The sequence below is a fragment of the Ahaetulla prasina genome, chromosome 1 (assembly GCF_028640845.1).
Source record: "Ahaetulla prasina isolate Xishuangbanna chromosome 1, ASM2864084v1, whole genome shotgun sequence".
NCBI classification, from domain to species: domain Eukaryota; kingdom Metazoa; phylum Chordata; class Lepidosauria; order Squamata; family Colubridae; genus Ahaetulla; species Ahaetulla prasina.
The window spans coordinates 244,786,631-244,813,385 of NC_080539.1; the positions used below are offsets into that span (position 1 = coordinate 244,786,631).

The 26,755-nt window shown below is 39.2% G+C and overlaps 1 protein-coding gene across 1 annotated transcript in view; it reads left to right on the plus strand.

Annotated features, from left to right (window-relative positions):
* ITGB5 (integrin subunit beta 5) overlaps positions 1 to 26,755 on the plus strand; it is an 85,696-nt gene that overhangs the window by 5,989 nt on the left and 52,952 nt on the right. The window contains exons 2-4 of the mRNA XM_058195105.1: positions 11,647 to 11,732; positions 20,140 to 20,344; positions 25,810 to 26,059. Of these exons, the coding sequence (XP_058051088.1) occupies positions 11,647 to 11,732; positions 20,140 to 20,344; positions 25,810 to 26,059 (541 nt within the window). The remainder of the gene's footprint in view (positions 1 to 11,646; positions 11,733 to 20,139; positions 20,345 to 25,809; positions 26,060 to 26,755) is intronic.

Sequence of the window (26,755 nt, forward strand, 5' to 3'; positions counted from 1 at the left end):
TCTTTAAAACTTGAGGTAGCACAGAGTTGATTTTTAAACAAGGCCAGCAGATTCCAGTTTTACCAAGACTTCAGGCATCCATGAAAACTACATAGATGGGAGGCTGCTTTTTTGCTGTTATGTTGCTTGATCCTAACCTGGATCATGACATACATTTCTACTAATAAATATTGCTTCTTCAAGCGATCATATTTTTAACGTTCTCAGAATCTGTTTGGTACATGCCAGATGGCAGCCCTTTTTACTTCTACCCAGAACTATATTTATCAATTATCAATGTCCTAAAACAGGAAACCCCAACCTATGGGCTGTAAGCCCACTAGTGGGCTGTGAGGGGTTTGCAAATGGGCCGCAGAAACGACCAGTGAGTGCATGTGCATGCACACACATCTTCGCTTGTGCGAGCAGCTGGTGAATTCACGCACACTCCATTTAAGTTTCCTCTCATGTGGAACCCATCCCCTCTTCCCGGTCCACGGAACTGGAAATGTTGCGGACTTCTGTCCTAAAATGTTGCTGATAGTTGAGTTGTTTGTTATTTGACGCAATGCAATTTAGTTAAAAAGTTACATGGTGGCACAGTGGTTAGAGTGCAGTACTGCAGGCTACTTCTGCTGACTGCCAACCGCCTGCAATTTGGCAGTCTGATTCTCACCGGCTCAAGGTTGACATAGCCTTCCATCCTTCCGAGGTGGGTAAAGAGAGGATCCAAATTGTTGGGAGCAATATGCTGACTCTGTAAACTACTTAAAGAGGGCTGTAAAGCACTGTAAAGCAGTATATAAGTTTAGATGGTATTGCTATTGCTACAAGGGAAATCACATGTATCCTTGCTGATTCTGGCATCATTTAATGTCTTCTCAACCATGTGGGCATCTCCTTGGCGTTAGAAAATCCTTTACGGACAGATCATATCGAAACTGTAACTTAATGGCGGAACATCTGCTTTGCCTCAGAAGTTCTTGTGTTCAATCCCCAGCACTTCCCTGTAAAAGTGAAGACGATTCCTGCCTCAAATTATGCAAAACGTAATATTGGTCTACATAATATTGAGCTAAGTAGATAAAAGATCTAACTCATCAGTATTGTAACTCTTTTGAGTTCAAAACATTTGGAAATTCCCATTTTCAGCGTGAAATTTTTCTAGAAGATACAGAATAACTCAAACTCAAAACCAGGAAGCTTTGCACATGTTTGTGTTCAAAATGGCTTTGCACGCTTCTATTTTACTATTAAATTAAAACCCTCTTCTCACCTCATTTGTGTATATGCACTCAGATGTTTTTTCCCCCCCTCAAGTAGACTGATCCACATTTCAGAAAAGCAGCTCAGCGATTCCCTGTCCATAGTTATCCGAAGACAGATTATACTAATTCTCACACAGTGTGGTTCCTTTTTTTAATGCCCATAATTGGAAGTTGATGGTTGAGGTGGTAAGTCTTAATATCCTTTTTCCTCCTTTACAAGGAGAATTGATTTGGTTATTTTTCTAGTAGGAAAAAAATCCTTCCATACTTTAGTTGATAACAGCTGCTGCTGTAATTCAGCATTCCTGCACTTTTAAACTTCATACATCTTGAAGTACCATGAAATTGAAAAATGTCCTACTCTGGAATGTAGCATGGTATGAAGCATGTAGCTTGGTTTGAAGTTGTTTTCTAACTTTGTGTGGAAGCAGAACTGGAAGATGGTCTGAGGCTAGAAGAGTAAGGTTGGAAAGGCATACTATCCACGTTTCTTGGGAGGCATATCATATCCTTTAATTCCTTGTCTTAGTTACAAAGGAAAAAGCGATTCCTTGTGGTTAAGATGAGGTTCTTGAACGTGTGTGGGCAAATGCTCACTCAAGGCTCAAATAGAATTCAGGCTGAGTTAAGCCTGCCAGCCCAGTTCTAGGCATGTTTATGAAAAAATAAATTCAACGGACAACCAGGAAAATGCTCCTCTCACATCTATGGTGAATAATAATGCAATGGGATATTCTGTGAACTGGTAAATGATTCTAGCATGGGCTGCTGCAATTGAGATGTTTACTACTGTGATAAAAAATTCTGGAGAAGCTGCTATGAAAATATAAGGATGCCCCTTTATCATAAAAACTTGTGTTAACTTTGCAAAATGCACTCCCTAAATATTCTTATTGTGATGATTGTGCACTTTTAAAAGCAGAAGTAGATCTGAGTGCGCTTAGCTGTTTTGTTGATTTCCTTCTTATAGTTACAATTTAAGAAGCAGTGTTAACAAACTATCTGCTAAATTAAGCAGCCTGTGACAAAGAATTGAAAAACTGCAGAACCAGGTGAAAACCTTCCAGACATTGTTATAACAAGCACTGAATCCAAGACATCTGGAAGTGAAATGCAAGCAAAACTTAGGCAGTTAATTTATTTTTGAGTGATGAAATCAAATCAGGGTAGAAAATGGGATGCTGTTGTAAACTTAATATTTCAATTGTATTCCCCAGAATGCTATTAACGGAATGATACTGTGCACTTTATTAACACATTAAGTACGGTACTAGATTACAACTCACTGCCTGAAATTTGATTCAGAGGCTGAACATTTTACATATGCCATTACTTGATCAAAAATCTATCCAAATAACCATCCATGTAATTATTCATTCTTCATGAAGACAAACAGATTGATGAATATGGCTTTCTATATCTTGCACTTCATCTACTTCACCTTCTAGCTTTCAAATCTACCATGTTCTAATCATCCTCCATAGCTGTTAATATAAGAATTGATACTGGATTTGCCCCCACATCATCGTTCATCTTAAATATGAATTTATGGAATTCAGAAGGCCTTCTGGGGATTGTATAAGTCTGCTTTGTTTAACAAAAATAATAAATGAATTAAATTCAGGAAACTTTACATTATGATAGTCATGGTGATATAGATAAAGGGCATAATTATCTGCCTTTAAATGCAGGACAAGAGTGGGAAATTTGTGGAATGCTGTTTTCATAATTTTTATTTGAAAAAAAAATGTCATTACGTAGCACAACCTTATTTTGTCAATATTATTGTTTGCAGAAATAATTCACACGTTAGCATTGCACATAAAATAAAAATGATAAAATGAGAGAAATATGGATTTAGGCAGACAGATGTTTGACCTGTTTTGTATACAGCATAGAATATGATGTATGTTTTGCATTTAAATGTATGTGGCCTCTTTAAGAGTTGACACCAGTGTGATGGCAGGTAATCAATATTTCACATTTTATTTTAACCTTTTACTGCTAATGTTGACATGGCAAAAATTCTGTCCTCAATGCTTGGGAAGATACTCAGGTTTTGAACTATTTCCTGAATTATGTAAAGATAGGAGCTTATAAAAATCTTAGGGGAAGGGGGTAATATTGTTTCAGAGATAAGATGCTGCAATAAAGTAAGTGCATTTTCTGGATTCTTCAAGTTGACATTCTTTAATTGATGGTACCCAGAGTTCATCTGTCCTTCTTGATCATATTGGATGGCTTGAGACCATGGAGGATAACACAGACTTCATTACTATGTAACATTTAGCTTGGATTTTGAAAACTGATTTGTTGAACAGTGGCCTCATTTGCTTATGACAGTAACCCAACCTAGAGTAGGGAAATAAATTCCCATAAGTTGGTCCAACAAGATGAAAGAACATTCTCTGGGACAACTGGGAGACAGAACAGAAGAAAGAAATGGTCAGCATTGAGCAAAATAAAGAAGGCCGAAGAAGGAAGAGTGCAGGCTAAGATAGCTTGAAAGCTACTACTTGAAATAATTGGCCCAAGTTGGTTGACTGCCTAAAATGGTTTTTTTAATTGATATCTGGAATTTTCTCTTCTGAAAATCAGTTCTGCCTTCTCTGTAGATTCATATATTCTTCATCACATCTCCTAAATTTCAAAGTCAGCAGGTGATTTATTTTTTTCTTATCACTATATCACTTGTCTGGGTTTACAGAAAGAAAGCAGAACTGCTTGTTTCTTCGTCCCCATGGCTGCCATCAGAACGGAGCACCCTATCAAGAGGAAAGGAGGTGAATAAGATTTCTACCACACCTTCCTCTCTTTTTTCTCCCTTCCAAAAAGGGAGAACCTTGTCAATTTTAAGTTGTGCGGACCTTCAATTTCCAGAATTTCGGTAGCTGAAGTCCACACGTCTGAAAGTTGTCAATTTCCTAAACCATTAGATACAAAACTGCTGCTGCTGGAGCAGGTTGTTATTTTTTCAACTATGTGGGGTGTGGGGTGTGGAATTTTCAATTCTCAAAGTGAATGATTCATGCAGACAACACCCATTTTTTGGATTTTCAAAGATCAGCATAGGCTGTGCAAGAACAGCAACACAAAAGTGTTACGAAGGGAAATTGAAATTCCTAGCCAGATGAAATTGCAGATCTGTTTGAGCCACATCTAACCCGCCATTCAATGTTACCCTTTCTTTTTTGCAGTTATGGGTGCTGATGAGAAATTTCGGAGCCAAACCGATTAATGCTTCTGTTGATCTTTTAAGAAGGATTTAATGGGATCACCTCTGGTGCATGCAGTTATTACACTGACACTTTAGTATGGGAGAAAAGAAATCCGTTTGTAATCCAGCCTCAGGTCATTTTCTCTTTACATTGCATGGCATGAATGCAGGGTCATTCGTTGGATTCCTTTACAGTAATGCGAATTCAGTGAGAACTGTAGCTCCCTTCCCATAATGCCTTTCTCCTTTTCTGCAATCACATTGTTATAACTATGCAGTTGAAAGCAAGCTAATCCTTTTTTTATTTCTCTGTTTGCTTTCCTGTGAGGTCCAGTTTTGTGCAGCGGTTAAGATACCAGGTTAGAAACCAGAAGACCCTGAGTTCTGGTACCCCCCATGGGAAGCCCTCCCCCCTGCCCCAGAAGAATGAAATATTTTGGGAAATATTAAAAAAAGGCAAAATATTATATTTCCCTGAAGGAGAAATGAAGAAAAATGTTTTTAGAGGCATAAAGCAGCCCCCTATTTCTTAATAGCCCACAGCAGATGCTAGTACTTAAGGAGATAAAGAGCTTATTGAAAGAGGAAGCCAACTATCTAGATGGCACTATTCATAAGCAAAGCAATACTGCAGGCAGAAATCCATTCAAGTCAGGCTATTTCAAAACTCCTTGCAGCACAATTAACAAAGGCAGAATGGTAGGATTAGAAAGCAGCCCCTTACCCAAGATCCAACACAGGATGAAAGCCGTTAGCCATAATAGGAATAGCCCAGCACCCTTTCAGAACACAAGTCCCTTCATTGTACCATCCCCAGAACAGCTCAAACTTCAAAAGTCACAGAAACCTTTAAAGATCCATCCACTGATTCAACCATTTGTTCAGCTGATCCAGAACCACAAACCCTGGTGGTTCTGCTTCATCAATAAAGGGAACCTTTCTTTCCAATCAGCTTGCAGCCTTCATGTTGTTTCCAGTGTCTTTCTCCCAGCTTGGAACTGAATCAGAACAGTGGTGGGTTTCAATTTTTTTTACTACCAGTTCTGTGGGTGTGGCTTGGTGGGCGTGGCGTGGCTTGGTGGGCGTGGCTTGGTGGGCATGACAGGGGAAGGATACTTCAAAATCCCCACCCCACTAACTTGCTCTGGGAAGGAATCAAATTCCCCCCCTCTTCATTTCCCCAAATAAAATACTACTTATAAGAAAAGGCTCCCAGAAAAGCAAGGAAAAATCAAGCTGCTAACAAAGGAACCTGCCTGAGGCTCATTCCACATTCCTGCCAGCTGCATAAAGGAAACTGTAAGAAGAAAACAGCTATCAATGCTTAGGGATAATAGAAAGTGGAAGCTGGAAGTTCAGCTCCATTTACAGGCAGGCAGAAAACTCATTCAAGACAGGATACTTCACAATGGAAATCGCCCAAACTTTTTTTAGAAACACAAAGCCCATGTTGCACAAACCCCAAAACTTCAAAAACATAGAACCATATAAGAATTCCTCCTCTTATCAAATTTGTTGTTCAGCTGACCCAGAAACGAACTGCTTCTCTTCTGCAAGTAAAAACCTCCTTCCAGCAGCTGTTTCTTGGCTTGTCAATTTTAAGTTGTGCGGACCTTCAATTTCCAGAATTTCGGTAGCTGAAGTCCACACGTCTGAAAGTTGTCAATTTCCTAAACCATTAGATACAAAACTGCTGCTGCTGGAGCAGGTTGTTATTTTTTCAACTATGTGGGGTGTGGGGTGTGGAATTTTCAATTCTCAAAGTGAATGATTCATGCAGACAACACCCATTTTTTGGATTTTCAAAGATCAGCATAGGCTGTGCAAGACCAGCAACACAAAAGTGTTACGAAGGGAAATTGAAATTCCTAGCCAGATGAAATTGCAGATCTGTTTGAGCCACATCTAACCCGCCATTCAGTGTTACCCTTTCTTTTTTGCAGTTATGGGTGCTGATGAGAAATTTCGGAGCCAAACCGATTAATGCTTCTGTTGATCTTTTAAGAAGGATTTAATGGGATCACCTCTGGTGCATGCAGTTATTACACTGACACTTTAGTATGGGAGAAAAGAAATCCGTTTGTAATCCAGCCTCAGGTCATTTTCTCTTTACATTGCATGGCATGAATGCAGGGTCATTCGTTGGATTCCTTTACAGTAATGCGAATTCAGTGAGAACTGTAGCTCCCTTCCCATAATGCCTTTCTCCTTTTCTGCAATCACATTGTTATAACTATGCAGTTGAAAGCAAGCTAATCCTTTTTTTATTTCTCTGTTTGCTTTCCTGTGAGGTCCAGTTTTGTGCAGCGGTTAAGATACCAGGTTAGAAACCAGAAGACCCTGAGTTCTGGTACCCCCCATGGGAAGCGCTCCCCCCTGCCCCAGAAGAATGAAATATTTTGGGAAATATTAAAAAAAGGCAAAATATTATATTTCCCTGAAGGAGAAATGAAGAAAAATGTTTTTAGAGGCATAAAGCAGCCCCCTATTTCTTAATAGCCCACAGCAGATGCTAGTACTTAAGGAGATAAAGAGCTTATTGAAAGAGGAAGCCAACTATCTAGATGGCACTATTCATAAGCAAAGCAATACTGCAGGCAGAAATCCATTCAAGTCAGGCTATTTCAAAACTCCTTGCAGCACAATTAACAAAGGCAGAATGGTAGGATTAGAAAGCAGCCCCTTACCCAAGATCCAACACAGGATGAAAGCCGTTAGCCATAATAGGAATAGCCCAGCACCCTTTCAGAACACAAGTCCCTTCATTGTACCATCCCCAGAACAGCTCAAACTTCAAAAGTCACAGAAACCTTTAAAGATCCATCCACTGATTCAACCATTTGTTCAGCTGATCCAGAACCACAAACCCTGGTGGTTCTGCTTCATCAATAAAGGGAACCTTTCTTTCCAATCAGCTTGCAGCCTTCATGTTGTTTCCAGTGTCTTTCTCCCAGCTTGGAACTGAATCAGAACAGTGGTGGGTTTCAATTTTTTTTACTACCAGTTCTGTGGGTGTGGCTTAGTGGGCGTGGCATGGCTTGGTGGGCTTGGCTTGGTGGGCATGACAGGGGAAGGATACTTCAAAATCCCCACCCCACTAACTTGCTCTGGGAAGAAATCAAATTCCCCCCTCTTCATTTCCCCAAATAAAATACTACTTATAAGAAAAGGCTCCCAGAAAAGCAAGGAAAAATCAAGCTGCTAACAAAGGAACCTGCCTGAGGCTCATTCCACATTCCTGCCAGCTGCATAAAGGAAACTGTAAGAAGAAAACAGCTATCAATGCTTAGGGATAATAGAAAGTGGAAGCTGGAAGTTCAGCTCCATTTACAGGCAGGCAGAAAACTCATTCAAGACAGGATACTTCACAATGGAAATCGCCCAAACTTTTTTTAGAAACACAAAGCCCATGTTGCACAAACCCCAAAACTTCAAAAACATAGAACCATATAAGAATTCCTCCTCTTATCAAATTTGTTGTTCAGCTGACCCAGAAACGAACTGCTTCTCTTCTGCAAGTAAAAACCTCCTTCCAGCAGCTGTTTCTTGGCTTGTCAATTTAAGGCGATGCGTCTTGGTTTCTTCTTCTTCTTCTTCTTCTTCTTCTTCTTCTTCTTCTTCTTCTTCTTCTTCTTCTTCTTCTTCTTCTTCTTCTTCTTCTTCTTCTTCTTCTTCTTCTTCTTCTTCTTCTTCTTCTTCTTCTTCTTCCTCTTCCCCTTCTCCTCCTCCTCCTCCTCCTCCTCCTCCTCCTCCTCCTCCTCCTCCTCCTCCTCCTCCTCCTCCTCCTTCTTCTTGGCCAAGCGATCTCCCAGCTGAAAAGAGAGCCCTGATTTTTTCCTTCAGCTGGGAGCCTGGGAGGCAGTGAATAGATTGGGGGTGGGGCCAGGCAGAGGTGGTATTTACCGGTTCTCCGAACTACTCAAAATTTCCACTACCGGATCACAAGAATGGTCAGAACTGGTCAGAACCAGCTGAAACCCACCTCTGAATCAGATGGATTTTCCTACCAACACACCTGAGGCACAAAGCCAGTCAGGTGACCCTGAACCAGTCACTCTTTCTCAGTTGTCAGAAGCAAACAATGGCAAACACTTCCAAAATCTTGCAAAGAAAACTACAGGGACTTGCCCAGACAGGTACCAGAAGTCAACACTAACTCAAAGACATCAAATATATATGTACTTTATATATCCAGAGCCTAGCTAGGAAATGTCAAGATCTGTAATGGTAATAGTTCACTTCTGAGAAAGAGAAAAAAAACCTTGCAGCTTGATTCATATCTCTCTTGTCAACAAGCTGTTATGTCAGAACCATGTATTCCATAACCTAAATGGAAATAATAGAATTTCACAAGTTTTAGCTATTGGTGGATATGAATTCTATAGCTGCAACATGGTTAAAGCTACTAGTTTAAATCTATATATTACTAGTTTAAATCTATATATTGCACGTCAAAGGGCTAATTTGGGAGCCTCCATCTCAGAAGGAGACAATATAACAAAGATGTATATCATTGGCCAGTAATCTCAAATTCAGGAAATGTTCTAAACAGGAGTATTTCTTTGATTAATTTTGCACGCAGAATAATAAAAGGGCAATGACAGTATATATAAAATACAATGTTTCTTACCGGAATCTAGTTTGTTGCCCACGACGTAGAAACAACACTGTGATGGATTTATTGTAAGTATAAAAAGATTGCACAACAATTTGGAATGGCAAACATTGTGTCTTGAAACCAAGATGTTTGAAAAGCTACTTCTCCTTTATCAGTCTGCCAAGGCTTCAGCCCAGAGATAGACTTCCTTGTAGGCAGAGGTGGGCTTCACATAATTTAACAACTGGTTTGCCTAGTGCAGAACTAAAAATGTGAGCGCATGCTTGCATGCGGCTTCAAACAGATGGCGATTTCTTTTTTTTCTTTTTTTTTTTTATTCAAAAAGTTTTACAAAATTTTTCCCCCTTTCCCCCCCTCCTCCCCCCTCCCTTCGCAACCCCCCTCCCGACTTCCCGGAACGAGCACAAGGTATAGTTAAAAATAAAACAAACATATGCTAAAAAATTTTCATCCCAACTTAATTGTACCCTACAATCATCAATTCCTAACTTCCCCCAAAAGCAATCAAAAATAATACATCATAATCATTCAAAAACAGTCTGATAACTCTTAGTCTGATATCTACGTTGAATATAGTCAATCCATTTTTTCCATTCCTTTAAGTATCTTTCTTGCGTATTATCTTTCAAAAAGGCTGATATCTTCGCCATCTCAGCCAAATTGGCAACTTTCAATATCCATTCTTCTATTGTTGGTACTTCTTTTTTCTTCCAATATTGTCCTATTAGTAATCTTGCTGCAGTTATTAGATTTAAAATCAATTTAGTCTCAATTACTGTACAATCCGTAATAATTCCCAACAAGAAAAATTGCGGCAGGAACTTTATCTTCTTTTTCAGAACATTTTGTAAAATCCACCAAATTTTTATCCAAAAGGCCTTTATGTCCTTAATTAAGATGGCGATTTCTTGTGCACGGCTTCCAGCATAGTGAGTAGAGCGGGCAAAGCGCGGAAATCAGCTGCGCTGCATGAGTGGGGCGAGTGAGCTAGAGAGTAAGATATATAGGACAGGATAGCACCGGGACGGGGGTGGAGTGGGCCCAGCTGGTAGTCGGAACTACCGGTATGGGTGAACCGGTCCGAACCGGCAGCAACCCACTTCTGCTTGTACGGCTTAGGAATATATTTGGAATATTAAGGATTTGATGGGCAGAGTGACTAAGTCACTGAAATTAAACTGTATCTTTGTATAAATTGACTGTCTTGCTGGATATAATTAATTAAAAAATCCATTTGTCAGAAAGTAAACCAGCATGTTCTCAATGAACACAATGGAGTATTTGAAGAGCCCAAAGAAGTAGCTATAGATAAATAAACAAATAAATAGAATTTGGTGCATGCAGCTTGCTGTTTTGCATCTGGTATTTAAAAGTATGTCTTAATAAGTCATATGGGACAGAGGACTTGGTGGGCCCCAAAGGAGTTAGCTCTGTAAGAAGATTTGAGTGACTGCATATTCCTTTTGTCCATCCCTGCTTTAAGAATTTAATGAAAGGTCTTCCTGGTTACAGTCCTCAGACTTTGAAATGTCCTGCCTAATGAGTTCAAGCTTATCTTTCTCCTTGATCTTTATTTTATAGGCATTTTTATTCAGGTAATTTCTTGGAGGATAAAAAAGGTCATTGTATGCTATTTATTTTGTAAAATACATGTAGTCCAACAGTTCATTTAGTGACCGAAGCTACAATGGTACTGAAAAAAGTAACTTATGACAATTTTTCCCACTTATGACCGTTGCAGCATCCCCATGGTCACATGAATCAAAATTTGGACACCTGGCAACTGACTCTCATTTACGACGATTGCTGTGACCCCCGGGGGTGTGTGTCATGTGACCCCCTTTTGAGACCTTCTCACGAGCAAAGTCTATGGGGAAGCCCGATTCATATCACAGCTCTGTTAACTAACGCTTATTTATTTATTTATTTACATTTATATCCCGCCCTTCTCCGAAGACTCAGGGCGGCTTACAGTGTATAAGGCAATAGTCTCGTTCTATTTGTATATTTTTACAAAGTCAACTTATTGCCCCCCCAACAATCTGGGTCCTCATTTTACCTACCTTATAAAGGATGGAAGGCTGAGTCAACCTTGGACCTGGTGGGACTAGAACCTGCAGTAATTGCAGGCAGCTGTGTTTTAATAACAGGCTTCTTACAGCCTGAGCCACACCGCGGCCCTAACTGACAACGCAGTGTTTCACTTAACAATGTGGCATGAAGGGTTGCAAAATGGGGCAAAACTCACTTAACAAAGGTTTCACTTAGCAACAGAAATGTTGGGCTCAATTGTGGTTGTAAGTCGACCGCTATCTGTAATGTGTTCTCAGTGTTTCCATTCTGTTTCCATTCACATATCTTTTATTAATTTTTCTTATTATTGCTGTTATTATTAGCCACCTTGAACCTTGGAGAAGATAAATTTATCTTCTCGGTTGCGAAACAAAGCTTTTTACGTGATGTTGATACGGACAAGCTATTTTTGTTCTAGGGCAGGAGCATTTAAAATCTCCTTTTTTTTTTCCCTTGGGCTTTCTTTCAGCTTTTCTTTGTTTTCTTTAAAGGTCTCAGTGTTTGTTCAAGCGGCAATGCTACCTCCTGTGAAGAATGCTTGCTCATTCATCCCAAGTGTGCTTGGTGCTTTAAAGAGGTACGTTCCCCTTTCTCCCTAACAAAGCAAATTTCATCCTGGGTGTTTCTAACCTCAGATTTCGCCCCCCCCCCCAAGTTTTCACTCTTAAAAAAAACACCGTGGGGTGGATACATCTTGTTCCTTAAGCTAAGATGCCTGACTTTTTTAAATGTTATTTTGGCTCTGGCTTGGAGAAGATTATTATGCAACTCAAAAACTACCATCCCATTATGAAATTGGTTCATGTTTAATTCAATTGAACGCTTGCCATAATAACTGCTAGAACATTCCTCATATGCTGCGGCTTTAGATTTACAACAAGACATTGGAGGCTAAGGGACATGTACAGTGAGTTGGTATTGCCAGGGCTTTCTTATCAAAAGCGAGAGCCTAGGAGATGACTGGCTTCCTCCGAACCTTTGGCTTGGAGCCCCCTTGTAAGCAGCTAATGTTTAAGACAAGGGTGCCACTGGTGTGGGGACATCTAAAGGGCAGAGAATATTGGTGAGGATGCAGTCATATTAAAATGAATTTATGTTGTTTTCTTGGCAAGTGTTTTGAAAAGCCCTGCCAACACAAATGTTTATACAGAGATTGCTGTGGCTGCTCTTTTGGGACAATCATCACTAGTTCATGGTGAAGCATGGTCAAATCAATTGTGAAGCCTTTTCATACCTCACTAGAGGTTTAAAGGGCTGTTTTATATGAAATAATTCCTGAAACCTACAGTAATTTTTCCTTTAAACATCTTCTTTGAATGATGCCACTGCCAATAATAACAAGGCTTTTGAGCTAGGCTGGAAAAGTTGACTATCTTATACTAGCTATGAACAGTTGTAGGAGACATTCTAAATGTCTTCACCTCATTTTAACTCAAACGTTCATTATGGAGGGGAAAAATTAAGATGCCGTATCCCACAAAATTATATACTTTTATTCATAAAAATGTTTCCTGAAGTTTGGGTTTCTGTGGAATAAAGTTTGGGTTTTAAAATTCGCATCTAGCATCCAGGTTTCTAAGGATACAATTTCCCCAAGTTACTGAATGCAAATATCAAACCCAGGGGCAGAATTCTGCATCAATTAATCTTCCTTTCATTTGTAGGAGAGAAAAACTTTCTGGGTAATGGGTTTTCATTTCCTCTGCTTTCCAAAAAGTTTCATTTGAAATGGTGGCATCAGAATATATGACTTTATGAAGTTGTCAGAGAGTCATAGTCTAATCTCCTTTTGGCGTGCTTAGGATTTTCAAAAGCTAGGTGTTTAATAATACAGGTAGTCCTCGACTGACAACAGTTCATTTAGTGACCATCCAAGTTACAACGGCACTGAAAAAAGTGACTTAGGACCATTTTTTGCACTTATGATCAGTGCAACATCCCCATGGTCACCTGATTTACATTCGGATTTTTTTTAAATTTACATTTATATCCCGCCGTTCTCCGAAGACTCAGGGCAGCTTACAGTGTATAAGGCAACAGTCTCATTCTATTTGTATATTTACAAAGTCAACTTATTGCCCCCAACAATCTGGGTCCTCATTTTACCTACCTTATAAAGGATGGAAGGCTGAGTCAACCTTGGGCCTGGTGGGACTTGAACCTGCAGTAATTGCAGGCTGCTGTGTTCTAATAACAGGCTTCTTACAGCCTGAGCTACCACGGCCCCTATGCTTGACAACTGATACACCTTTATGACTCTTGCAGTGTCCTGAGGTCATGTGATCCCCTTTTGCGACCTTCTCTCAAGCAAAGTCAAGGGGGAAGCCAGGTTCACTTAACAGCTGTGTGACTAATTTAACAGCTGCAGGGATCACTTAACAAATGTGGCAATCGGAAAATGGGGCAAAATTCACTTAACAAATTTCTCACTTACTATAGCAACATAAATTTTGGGCTCAACTGTGGTCATAAGTTGAGGACTACCTCTACAGCACATGCAGAGATTCTTATGCTCTTTAATCTACAATTCAGAAGGAACACTTTTTGGGGAGAAAGGAAAATGGGAGAGGGAATTTTAGGTATTGCTATTCAAGAACAGTTGCCAATATAGTTATACAATTACCCTGTTTCCACCAAATTAAGACATTGCCTGATAATAAGCCCAATCGGGCTTTTGAGCGCATGGCAATAAGGCCAAGTGCTTCTTTCAGGGTTCAAAAAAATATAAGACAGGGTCGTATTTTCCGGGAAATATGGTATCTTATATGATTTTACCAATTTACCAGTTACCAATAGGATTATATCAATATAATTTTGATCTAATGACATGACTGCTTTTAAAAAACCAGTTCTAACAAAGGCTAATGAGCTTATGAAGCTTAGGCACTAACAGGTTATACCAGTATTTCGTGAAATAATTAGGTGATATTTTGATGAAAAACAGGCTTCATCTGAGATCCTTGATTCTCGAGGCCTTTTTTTTTTTTTAAGAGATGAAAGCTTCCCTTATATTTCTGGTTTCAGAGAAAAAAACAGATGTGGTATATGGCAATGACATTCTTTTGGGATATATATCCAGTGGTGGGATTCAAATAATTTAACAACTGGTTCTCTGCCTTAATGATTTCTTCCAACAACCAGTTCGCCAAACGGCTCAGAAAGTTAATAACCGGTTCTCCCGAAGTGGTGCGAACTGGCTGAATCCCACCATTGTATTTATCCCTTGAGGCTAAGATGTGCAAAAAAGGAATGACATTGCAAGAAAAATGATTAAAGTAAATAAGTAATTTTAGAGCTTATTATTTTTATTTATAAGATGATGAGTCTATCAGAAAATTCAAGAGTGGAGATTATAGCAGTGCTTATTGTGTTAATTTTTTTTTTATGCTGGAAGAGATAGAAAGGAGCATCCAGTGTCTGATGGGTGCCCTGTCTCTCTTTGTAATTTATAGATAGATGGAAAAATCAATAGGCAATGTACACTTTTAGCTCATATTATGGATTAGCTAAATTTGGTAGAGCTATTTTACTTTCATGGTTCTTCAGATTGCAAAATATTCTGCTTCTTGTGATGTGAATAAAGTCAAAAATGCTTTGTTGTTGAGCCTCTTAAAGTTTAAAATAAAAAAAGAGGTGTGCAATGACCTTCAAAACTCTACCAAATCTGTTACCTCCAGGGTCTATAGGAAAATAAAGATGAGGAATTGTATCTGTGGATGGTTCTCTTAACTACCCTTTCCTAAGATGGCAAAATAGAGATACGTTGAAATTACAGTGGGAAATTTTCAGGCAGTCTGATATTTATATATTCTTAATTAAAACATACAGTAGTTTGTACTTTTTCAAGGCTGAACTGGGCTCTAGATTGCATGAAATTGCATGCATTTTCTGCATTGCATGAAAGAACATTGCACAATGACTCAGTTGCCTATCTATCTGTATTTTTAGACTACCAGACTTCAAATGATCCTGGGCAGTGCATTGTATAGAAAACATAAAACAATACCAAGGGCAATAAAATCAAAATAAGATAGCTAAATAAAATGCAGTTAGCACAAAAAGCCAATAAGCAGCCAGAACTAGCAAGAGTGACCATCAATCACAAATGCTACCTGCTGTCTATGAACCAGGAATTTAGGACAGAGGTGTCAAACTGGCGGCCTGCAGGCCAGATGCATCACGCATGGGCCAGGCCCACCCCAGCTCTGTAAAAGGGAAAAACATCACATGCCGGCAACATTACGTGGCAAGTTTGACATCCATGATCTAGGAGAACCCCAATCCATGCTCTTCCAGTGGAAATGGCAATTCATCCAATAGGTAGCACCAGAGCAGAACGAGAGCCATTCTGCAGAAAAAGGCATTTCATCTTGCTGAGATTCATCTTCAGGTGGTTCATCCTCTCCATGCCTCAGCAAAACACCAAATCAAGAGCATCATTCTACAGCGTCGTTGTCTGAACTCAGGGTAGAATTCCCAAAAGTGCTTTTTAAAAGGGCAACTGGACTGTTTTGCTTCATCTCCGATATTAACAAGGTGATTCTTCGGCGTGTGAGGGTTACATGTAGTGCTAAATATGATTGGATATTTAGAGCTTTGCAGCACTTCAGAACTGATTCCAGAGACGTTCTTTAGCATGATTGCTGCAAAAATCACAGCTGGTTTAAAGTGCTTCAGACCAGGGGTCTCCAACCTTGGCAACTTTAAGACTTGTAGACTCCCAAGCGGGACTGGCCTGATTTTTTAGATTTTTTAAATTTTTCAAATTTTTAATTTTGAGTAATTTTATATGGGGTATTTTAGGCTGGGTTAATTTGACGGTTTTAATTTGGCCATTATTGAATATGTATTTTAATTTGATATTTTAATTTTGTATATTTAACTGTTTTAACTTTGGCTGTACACCGCCCTGAGTCCTTCAGGAGAAGGGCGGTATAAAAATTTAAATAAATAAATAAATAAATTTAACCCCCAGAATTCTGGGAGTTGAAGTCCACAAATCTTAAAGTTGCTAAGGTTGGAGACCCCTGCTTCAGACAGATGCTTCTGTTGCACTCCTGCTTACTTTAAACCACCTGTTTGGAATGGACTCCAAAGTGCCCTAGAACTCCAATATGCCTATGGAAATTCTCAATCATCCAGGTCATGATGGTCCTCAAAGGTGCTTTTTCAAAAGGCAATTGGACTTTCTTGTTTTTCCTTGAAGGCATTTTGCTTCTCATCCAAGAGGCTTTTTCTTCAGAACTGAAGAAGCTTCTTGGTTGAGAAACAAAACGTCTTCAAGGAAAAACAAAGGAAGTCCAATTGCCTTTTGAAAAAGTACCTGTGGGACAACCATGACCAGAATGACTTAAAATCTCCATAGACATTAGGGTGGAATGTGCAACTGAGCATCTTTAAAATACTGATGACATTTCACTTTTTAACTAATGGACAACATCTTCCAGGGCATTTACATAGAAATGAATCCTATCGGCCCTGTAAGTAAGAATAGAGCAGATCTTCTCCTTCTCCCCATCAGTTGGTCCTGCATATTAAAGAATGAGCCATTGAAGCACAATATTTCAGATTCTAACGTAGGAGAGTGTTCCCTAGTATGATTGGTGTCCCCTGCAGGCATGAACCATGCCCCTCTTAGCTCCTACAAGTTTCTATGATGACTGTGAGAAACTGAGACTAGACCAGGGGTCTCCAACTTTGGTCCCTTTAAGACTTGTGGACTTCAGCTTTGCTGGCTGTGGGACTCTGGGAGTTGAAGTCCACAAGTCTTAAAAGGACCAAGGTTGGAGACTCCTGGACTAGACAATAGTCAATGCTTCCCTGGGAGGGAATATTTTCTCTGGCTCTGAAGAACTCAGTGGAGTGCCTTCCCAAGCCATTCTTGAATCCAGCAGTTGGATAACTATAAAGTGTAAGGAACATTCTCTTGAGGGAGATTTATTTGTATTTGGAGTCCTGGTTAAGTGCAGTATTGCAGGCAGACTCTGCCAGCAATCTGAATTTCCATCCTGACAGGACTCAAGATTGACTCAGCCTTCCCTCCTTCTGAGGTCAGTAAAATGAAGACCCCGACTATTGGGGTCAATATGCAAATAATGCTTCTACATTCTAAACCAGAGGTCTCCAACTGTGGCAACTTTAAGCCTGGCAGACTTCAACTCCCAGAATTCCCCAGCCAGCCAGCCTTACAACTCTTACGGTTGAAGACCCCTGTTCTAAACCACCCAGCGTATCCTGTAAAAAACCATGGGCGGTATATACTGTATTTTATGGAGTATAAGATGCACCTTAATTTTTGGGGAGGAAAATAAGAAAAAAGCTGATTGGCAGGTAGATCAGCCTCCTGGAATACCCCCAATCAGCTGTTCCTAGAGGTGAATTTTAGCAACAGGTTCCTTGGTTGTGAGCTCTTTGCCTTGCTTTTTTTTTTTTTTGCTTTTTTTCCCTGCCTCTGAAGCTTCTGAAACTCTGTTTCAGAAAAAATCTTTTTTATGCCTCTGAAAGCCTCTGAAACAGCTTCAGAAAAAAGCCTCTGAAGGTCTGTTTGGGGGCTTCTTTTCTGAAGCTTCGTTACTGATGCTTTTTTCAGCCTCTGAAACATGAGAGAAGCTTGGCGGGGCTACATTTGGAGTATAAGACACACAGATTTTCACCCTCTTTTTTTGGGGGGGGGGAAAGGTGTGTCTTATACTCCAAAAATACGTTAAGTCTAAATGCTATCGCTATACATGTACATAGTACATTTATGTAGCTGCCCATCTCACAGAATATGACTCTGGGTAGTCCACAATGAAAACACATCATTAAAAACTAATTTATTTATTTTTAAAAAAGCATTCTAGATAGTGGGTGAAAATTGTCCAGCATGGTGGGATCCATCAATGTTTTTTTAATAAGAGGGCGAACCAACGCTTCCTTAAGAAATGGACGAATAACCCCTTAAAAGAAGGAGAAATTCACCAGTAGGTCCAGAACCCACTTATATGAGCAGCTTTAGTTAAGGGATATGGATCTATAGAGCAGGTGGCCAAGGTCATAGTCTTAAGCATTAGCACAACTAATCCTTGGTTATTGAAACATATATTGAATTCCACATTTTGTGACTTCTTAAGAAAATAAACAAAAGTAAATTTAGACTTTCTGTAGAGTTGGTTTTTTTCACCTGATCTACCTAGTGGGGCTAACAATAACATAGGCGGGAATGATGCAAGATGTTATTACAAGTACCATATCTGATTTTGCTTATGAGAAATCAAGATTGGCAATGTCTGACTGACTTTCTCAAGAACAATTTGCGCTTGGAAGGTATAGCAATCATGTCCTTCAGCCCCTGATGCGCAACTTAGTGGTTGTCCTAGACTCAAAAAGCAGTCAGCTGTAGTCAGGAAAGCATTTTCACAGATCATTCCTATATAATAGGAATAGAAAGGGAAGCTCGGGAAGAGGAAGAGGAAGCTCAGCAAGGTGCACTAGTTGCCAGTGAACTCTCAGGAGCAATACAGACCCCTCACATCCTGGACATAAACTGTTTCAACTCCTACCCTCAAAACGACGCTACAGAGCACTGCACACCAGAACAACTAGATACAAGAACGCCATCACTCTGCTAAACAAATAATTCCCTCAACACTGTCAAACTAGTTACTAAGTCTGCACTACTATTAATATTCTCATCTTCTCATCGTTCCCATCACCCATCTCCTTCCACTTACGACTGTATGATTGTAACTTTGTTGCTTGTATCCTTATGATTTATATTGATATTGTTTCCTGATTGCTTATTTGTACCCTATGACTATCATTAAGTGTTGTACCTTAGAATTCTTGATGAACATATCTTTTATTTTATGTACACTGAGAGGGTATGCACCAAGACAAATTCTTTGTGTGTCCAGTCACACTTGGCCAATAAAAATTCTATTCTATTCTATTCTGTTCTATTCTATTCTGTTCTGTTCTGTTCTGTTCTGTTCTGTTCTGTTCTGTTCTGTTCTGCTCTGCTCTGCTCTACTCTACTCTACTCTACTCTACTCTATTCTATTCTATTCTCTCATTTTGCTAACATATTAATGATGTTCAAGTTAATTCCCTTTTCTCCTTGATAGCACAGTCCACAGTCTTCAGCTGTAGTTTGAAGTAGGGAGAAAGAGCAGTTGATATTTTTTGTCTCTTGTTAATAGGATCTTGTTGGCTTCTCTTGGCCTTTCTCTCAAAAAAAGCAATCTCACATTTGTGGGTTGTGTTTGGGTTTGCTTACAAATATAGTTCTCCTGTTTCTGTGCCAGAAACTTACCTAATGATTTATATGCAAAAAATACTTTTGAAAAAGTGCATAGCTCTTTTTTTTTTTGTCCCAGAGGAAGTAGGTGATGGGGGAAGTTACTGAGAGATAGTAAGGACAAGGACACACAAAAGGATTTAACTCTATACATTTTGGACTATATTCTTTCATGAGTCTTTCATTTATATTCACCTGAATATAAATAAGGAACTTTTCTTCCTAGTTGCTCTTTAATCCCACTCGTCCCCTTATCCCAATAAGCCGTGGTAACATAGTGGTTAGAATGCAGTATTGCAGGCTAATTCTGCAGACTGCCAGCAGTTCAATCCTGACCAGATCAAGATTGACTCAGCCTTCCATTCTTCTGAGGTGGGTAAAATGAGGACCCAGATTGTTGGGGGCAATATGTTGACTTTGTAAACTGCTTAGAGGGTGCTACCTTATATACTTTGAAGCAGTATATAAGTCTAAGTTTTATTACTGTTGCAATCCCCAACCAAGCTAATCACTGCATTTCACTCTGATCTGTAGGACAGTTCTAAGATGAACAGGGAATATATTGAAAAGTTTCCTGATATGATCCCTTTGTAAAATAATCACACTGAAATATGCAAGAAAGAAATTACTCCCTTGGTAACTTTGCTTTGCATTAGTCCTTGGGCAAACTGATGTATGTTTTCTTCATTCTTCTCTTCTCTTACAGGAATTTGGCAACAAAAAATCCATTACTTCAAGGTGTGACTTCATTGAGAATCTCATCGCCAATGGTTGTGCAGGGCATTTTGAGAGTACAAAAAGCAGTGTTAATATAGTAAAAAACCTTCCACTAAGCAGTAAGAGCTCTAGTGGGACTAATCCTGATGTGATCCAAATAATGCCTCAAAAGATCTCCCTGAATCTGCGGCCTGGTGAGTGTTACCGAGTGTTTCTCATCCTTTATTTTATACTAGGAGTTAATGTTCAGCAACATCTGGAAGCCCAGGTTCTCCACTCTTTTGAGACAAGGGAAGAATGTTGGAGAGTTTGGTATTAAGGGAGCAAGTTCTGCCTTGTGTGTGCTCCTCATTCTTCTTCTATTTACATTGTCTAGTGCTGGTATTCAGCAAGCACAGTTTGTGTTTTAATTCTGAAGCTTGCACTGAAAGATTCTTAATCAGGATCCACTTGGTGCCCCATAACTGTGAGATGCTGCAAAATGGCCGTACATACAGCCATGTTGCTGAGTGCCCAAAGTTTGGTCATGTGACTGTGGGGTGTCTGTGTGACCATCAAAACTTCAAACCTGGGTCATAAGTCATCCCAAGGTCCATCATAATTTTGAATGGTTGCTAAATGACCAATCATAAGTGGAATACCTGTACTGGCTTTCCAACCATTATGGAGCAAATTGATAATATTTGCCTAGCTAAAAAGATGCGATCTAAGTTAGGCCAACTAATCTAAGTTTTTTGTAAGCCATTGTAAAGATAGAGTTCTCTTGATAATTTTCCTCACTCCTGGCTTATTTTCTGGCAGACCACTGGTAGACTGCATACAAATCGTTGTAATATATAACTAAATAAATGAATAGACTATGGTGAGACAACTGTTTTACAATGTTATTCAACTTGCTTTTTGAACTTCGAATATTCAATCTTCAAAGAGATCAAAATTGGAAGAAACCTACAGTTCGTAAATCACTCACTTCTAGAAATTGTGGATTCCCACCCTCCGATCATGAGAAATATCTTCCCTGTATTGCTCCAAACAACAGAAGTGTTTTCATTATTTTGCCATTATGAATCTTGAAGTTCTGATCTAGAAACTAGAGATCCCCCTGTAATTAGTTGCCTGCCAAGTTGGAAATTAGAGTACAAAAGTTGGAGATTTTACTGTGGAATTAATTTGCAGAAAAGAGACCTCGGTTGATTTTCAACATTGGCCTATAGATATTTGGCCTTTCATTTTCATAATTTCTCAAAAGCACTTTGTAATGTAGTGAAAGGTCAAAATAAAATTTGAATTCATTGAACAATTTTGTACGGAATGCTTGTGTTGTAGAACAATTCAATCAAATGAGAGACAGAATGAATGTTTTTCTGCCTTGTGTTCCTCTCTTTCTGCAAATAAGCATGTAATATGGGGTGAGCCATTTGTTATTTTTCTAGTTCAAGTTCATATGATGCCCCCTCCTTGTGTATCTATCGAGAACTTTTAACAGGGTTAAACCTAGCTTAGCATAAACCCCCAAAGCCATTTGAGGTTTTTTTCTTTCCCACTACAAGTATAAATACCTTGGATTTTCATATCAATACAACAATTTTATATCAGGCTTTAAAAAGCTTTCTGGGCAGTGGTAGGCAATTTTTATCTTTCACGGTGATTTCTCATGCATTTATTCATAGCACTATTAATAAAGATAGTGTTTTAACCCTTTCAGCTCCAACTCAAGGGTGGGCAACGTGAAGGCCTCCAGATATTGTTAGATTGCAACCCCCCATCAGCCTTAACTACTAGACAGGCTGTCCAGAGTCAAGGGAAGCTTACCTTTCCACAAAATCTGGAAGGACATCCTTTATCCACGTTTGCAATAGATGAAAAAAATACAAGTAGTCATCAACTTGCAACCATTCATTTAGTGATCATTCAAAATTACAATGGCACTGAATAGAATAACCTATGACTGCTTTTCACAATTAAGACTATTGCAACATCCTCATGGTCCTGTGGTCAAAATTCAGACACTTGGCAACTGGCATGCATTTACAGTGTCCCAGGTTCGTATGATCACCTTCTGACAAGCAAAATCAACTGTCAACTTCACTCAACAACCATGTTACTAACTTAAAACAACTGCAGTGATTCACTTAACAATTGTGGCAAGAAAGGTCGTAAAATGGGGCAAAAAATTCACTTAACAACTGTCTTGCTTGGCAACAGAAATTTTGGCCTCAATTGTGGTCGTAAGTCAAGTACCTGTAAACTGCTTGGAGTGATTTTGTTTCGTGTCAAATGCATGCTTATGCATTGATACCAAACTGAATCTCAGAAACTCACAGGACAGCAATAACTTCCCCAAGGTTTTAGCTGAGGGGTTTTTGTTTTTTTTTGGCAGCCATTTAGTCAATAAACCTGTTAAATTTTTGTCACCTCTAAGTCTCACTTGTCTAAATCTGTACATTCAAGAACTATACTTCCAAGTTATGGTTATATGTTCTTCAAAAGTTAGAAGTTGTTATGATCAGTTATTTTTCCCTGTTCATCGTCTGAATAAGGGTGCTCCTAAAGTAGATGTGACAACAAAGGGATTCATAATAAGGCTAAAATATTCAAGATAGATTTAAACCCATATTTTATATCTCTCTATTAATAGAGATTCACATTTGATTCACAGTAAATTCACACAATCGGAATCAGCCTCTGCGTGATGCATGCTGATTTTCCTGGAGAATACATTTGCGAAGACAAAACAATTGTCCAACGGGAACAAACTCACGGTGCCGAATGGGAGAAAACAGCTTTTTGTTCAGCTGAACTCCCTGTCACATCAATCATTTCTGCTTCCTGAATCTTTAGGCAGCAAGTGAAATTCTTATACGGGCAGAATGAGAGGATTATGTTCCTAGCAGAAAACCCAGTGAAATCAAGCAGAAGTCACAAAATGTGGAATTTAGAGAAAGTATAGCTGCAGAAACACTTCACATTCCGTGTCTTCCTAAATGTTGCAGTGACTAATTTGTTGGTTGTGCTAGTGAGAAACCTTGATCAAAATTTGCACTGGTTTTCAGTTGTAGGGAAAACGAAGGGCATTCATAAGGAAACATCACTTCAAGCCTAAAGTAACCCCACCCCTTGACCTTGTAACCTTCTTCTTTGCCATTCTCTCCCTCCTTTTCTTGACCTTCTTTATCTGTTCCTTCCATGAATTCTTCACCCATATCTTTCATTTAGTCCCTTTCCTTCTGTTTCCTCCTTCCCTTTCAAATTCTGTCTATAGAGCCCTAGTTGGCTTTAGTTACTGGAGTAACAATTCAATAATTATTTTAAAATTATTTATTAAAACAATTAATTAAAATATTAATTAATTAATAATTAAAATTATGTCTGGTCTTTTTCTCTGTCTCTCCCACCTTCCTTCCAATGTCATCATTAACTGGAAATATGTATGCATGGAAAAAACACTTTGTTTCTTGTTGTTCTTGTTAACTGTGCAGGGCATAACTGAAATATTTCTGTCATTTTGAATCTTATTTACAAAAGCTTTGCATACTTTAAGGAGAGAACAGTTCTGCTAGAGCTATCAGGGATGGCTTTAGTTATGGAATTGGTTTTCCTGTTTTGTTTGCTTTATTTTGTTTTTGTCTGGGAAGGCCTTGAAAAACTCCATAACCATTTATCGATGGAAAATTCTGAAAAAAAATGTCATCCCGAGTACGTGAAAGCTCTTTGTCCTGGTTTCTGAACAGAAGGAGGATTACAACTGTAAACACCATAATCTCAGAGCTACACGCTTGGGTTGCGCAGCTGTTACTTAGACAAAATTATTTTTACTGCTGCATCTTTATTCCTGGGCTTCATAATACAAGCTGCAGTAGGATGGAATTGAGGTTTCCAAGCCAAGTTCCTGTTTCGAAACAGCTCTTAATATAAGTCATATTTTACAAAGCCAGCAGAATATGCATTGCTGTGTAAGGATGTTGACTTCCTTCTTGCTATTCTGAATTTTTGTCTCCCCCAGAAATAGGTGACTAATTAGGCTGTGGGTGTGAATTGTTTGCGCTTGAAACTGCTTTTGATTTAGGAGGAGTTCATAGTCTTCTTTGGGGCAAGGGGCGATCTTGGCCTTTCAGTGGCATCCTGGAATAATAATGTTATCAGGGCTGGATATTAATTCAGATTTAAAGTAGGTTTAGTGATCAGTGTCTCTGTAAAAAAATTTTCTCGTTTGATTATATTAAAATTGCAATTCAGCAGCAAATTAATGTCTTAGGGAGTTGTCTGCTGTTTTAAATCCCAGGCTGTATTTTTGCATTAAAATTTTACTTGTGGAGCCAGCTGTGGTGTTTAACATGACTAATACATATTGTTAGGTTGATATAATTCCCCATCCTCCTGTTTGAACCTTTGGACAAGGCCATTGGGCTGGTAGTGCAAAACAAACCTCAGTTATTTTCCTGACAGTTAGAACAATTAATCAGTGGAACAACTTGCCTCCAGAAGTTGTAAATGCTCCAACACTGGAAATTTTAAAGAAGAAATTAGATAACCATTTGTCTGAAGTGGGATAAGGTTTCCTGCCTAAGCAGGGGGTTGGACTAGAAGACCTCCAAGGTCCCTTCCAACTCTGTTATTCTATTCTATTTGCCTTCCTGGTCCATAACACCCATCAGTTGGAGCATCCCTAATGTATATATATAATCTGTGCCCTAATATCTCCACTCAGAGAGCTTGAACGTTTGTCAGAAAGAGGCCTTTGTGTGTATCTTCATCCAATCAGTGATAGCAAAGGAGTAGAGGCTTCTGTGTGAACACATCTTCTTCCTGCAGAGATTGGTGTTTTGCATATAAATGTGTAGGAGACTGGCTGCATTTAACATGCTAGCATTCCAGAGGATTGTCACTGCTTCCTTAATCTGTGTGAACCTTAGATAAAGAATTGCTGCCTAGGTCTACCACAGCCCAGCTATAGAAGTTTTCAGCAAAAAATGCCTGAGGAATGTCTTCTGCTTTCATTCTTTATTTTCACCATTTATTCTCACTTTCCCACCATTTGAAAGCTGCCCTTTTGGCAGCCTTAACTGAAGGAATGACTGACATGCGATTCATATAAAAGAAAGAAAGCAGCCTACATTTTGCCCATGTGTCCATGCTGCAACAGGAAACTTTGTGCAGAAGTGTTCACATTTTAGCCAGGGTACTGTGGCTATTTCTGGCGATGGGGATGTTTTAGAGCTGTGATGGAAACCTATCGCACACGTGCCAAAGATGGCATGTGGAGGCATCTCTGTGGGAATGCGAGCTGACGCCCAGGTCGGGTCCATTGCGCATGCCCAGGGCCTCCCCCTGGCCAGCTGATTTTCGGGAGATGCATGCGTTTTGGTTTCAGGACACTTCAGGGAGGCCTGCTAGCACAAAAACGGGGGATGGAGTATGTGCGGCACCCCCACCAAGCCCGTTTTTGGTTCCAGGAGGGTTCCAGGAGGGTTCAGGGAGGCCTGCTAGCATAAAAACTGGGCCGGGAAGGACATTGCATCATGGGTCACACGTGCACACGCTTTCGGCACCCAAAGTAAAAAAGGTTCGCCATTCACTGTTTTAGGGGCTGCGCCAAACTGAGACCAAACTAAAACCTGTCCCTTTTGCTTATTAACTTGACAATGATCTGCCTCCACAGGTGACCCAGCCTCTTTCCACGTGCAGGTTCGACAGGTAGAGGATTATCCCGTAGATCTGTATTATCTGATGGATCTCTCCCTCTCCATGAAGGATGATCTGGACACCATTAGGAACTTGGGAACTAAGCTGGCTGAAGAAATGGGAAAGCTCACCAGCAATTTCCGGCTTGGTTTTGGGTCTTTTGTAGACAAGAACATTTCTCCTTTCTCCTACACAGCTCCAAGATACCAGAATAACCCCTGCACTGGGTAAGCAACAGCCTTGGGGTTGTTTTTCCACAAGAAATACCAAATATATGTATCACATTGAGCAACAGCTGGTCAATTTTGTTCATCAGTTTTCAAAATTGTTTCCAAGTAAGCATAACAAATAAATATTTGTGGTAATTCTAGGATTTTTTTCTGTTCAGAATATTGATATTGGCATTAATACTTTTTTCTTTTCTGGACTGATCTCACTCTTTAAAATTACATTAATGTAAATAAATGTTGGGGAGTGGAAATCAGATTCATAGTGTTCTTAAAAATATTATTTTGCTGTGTTCTTATAAAGAACAATGAAATGGGGCAAAGAATGGATCTTTGGAACCTGGCCAGTTAAATATTTCTAATGAGATCATTTGCTTGAAATCTGGAAGAGAAAATAACTCTTAAAAACTGCCTGGGATGCTAACAGAAATCTATATTTCTGTATGAATTCTGTATGAATAGATTCTGTATGAATCTTAATTTCTATATGAATTGATTTCTAATTATGGAACAAATCTTTTTTGGAAATCTTGTGGAATGGACTTACAACCATTCATTTAGTGACCATTCAAAATTACAACAGCATTGAAAAAAGTGACTTATCATGTATGTTTTTCACATGCATGACTATTGCAGCATCCCTATGGTCACATGATCAAAATTCAGACATTTGGCAATTGTCGTGTATTTATGACA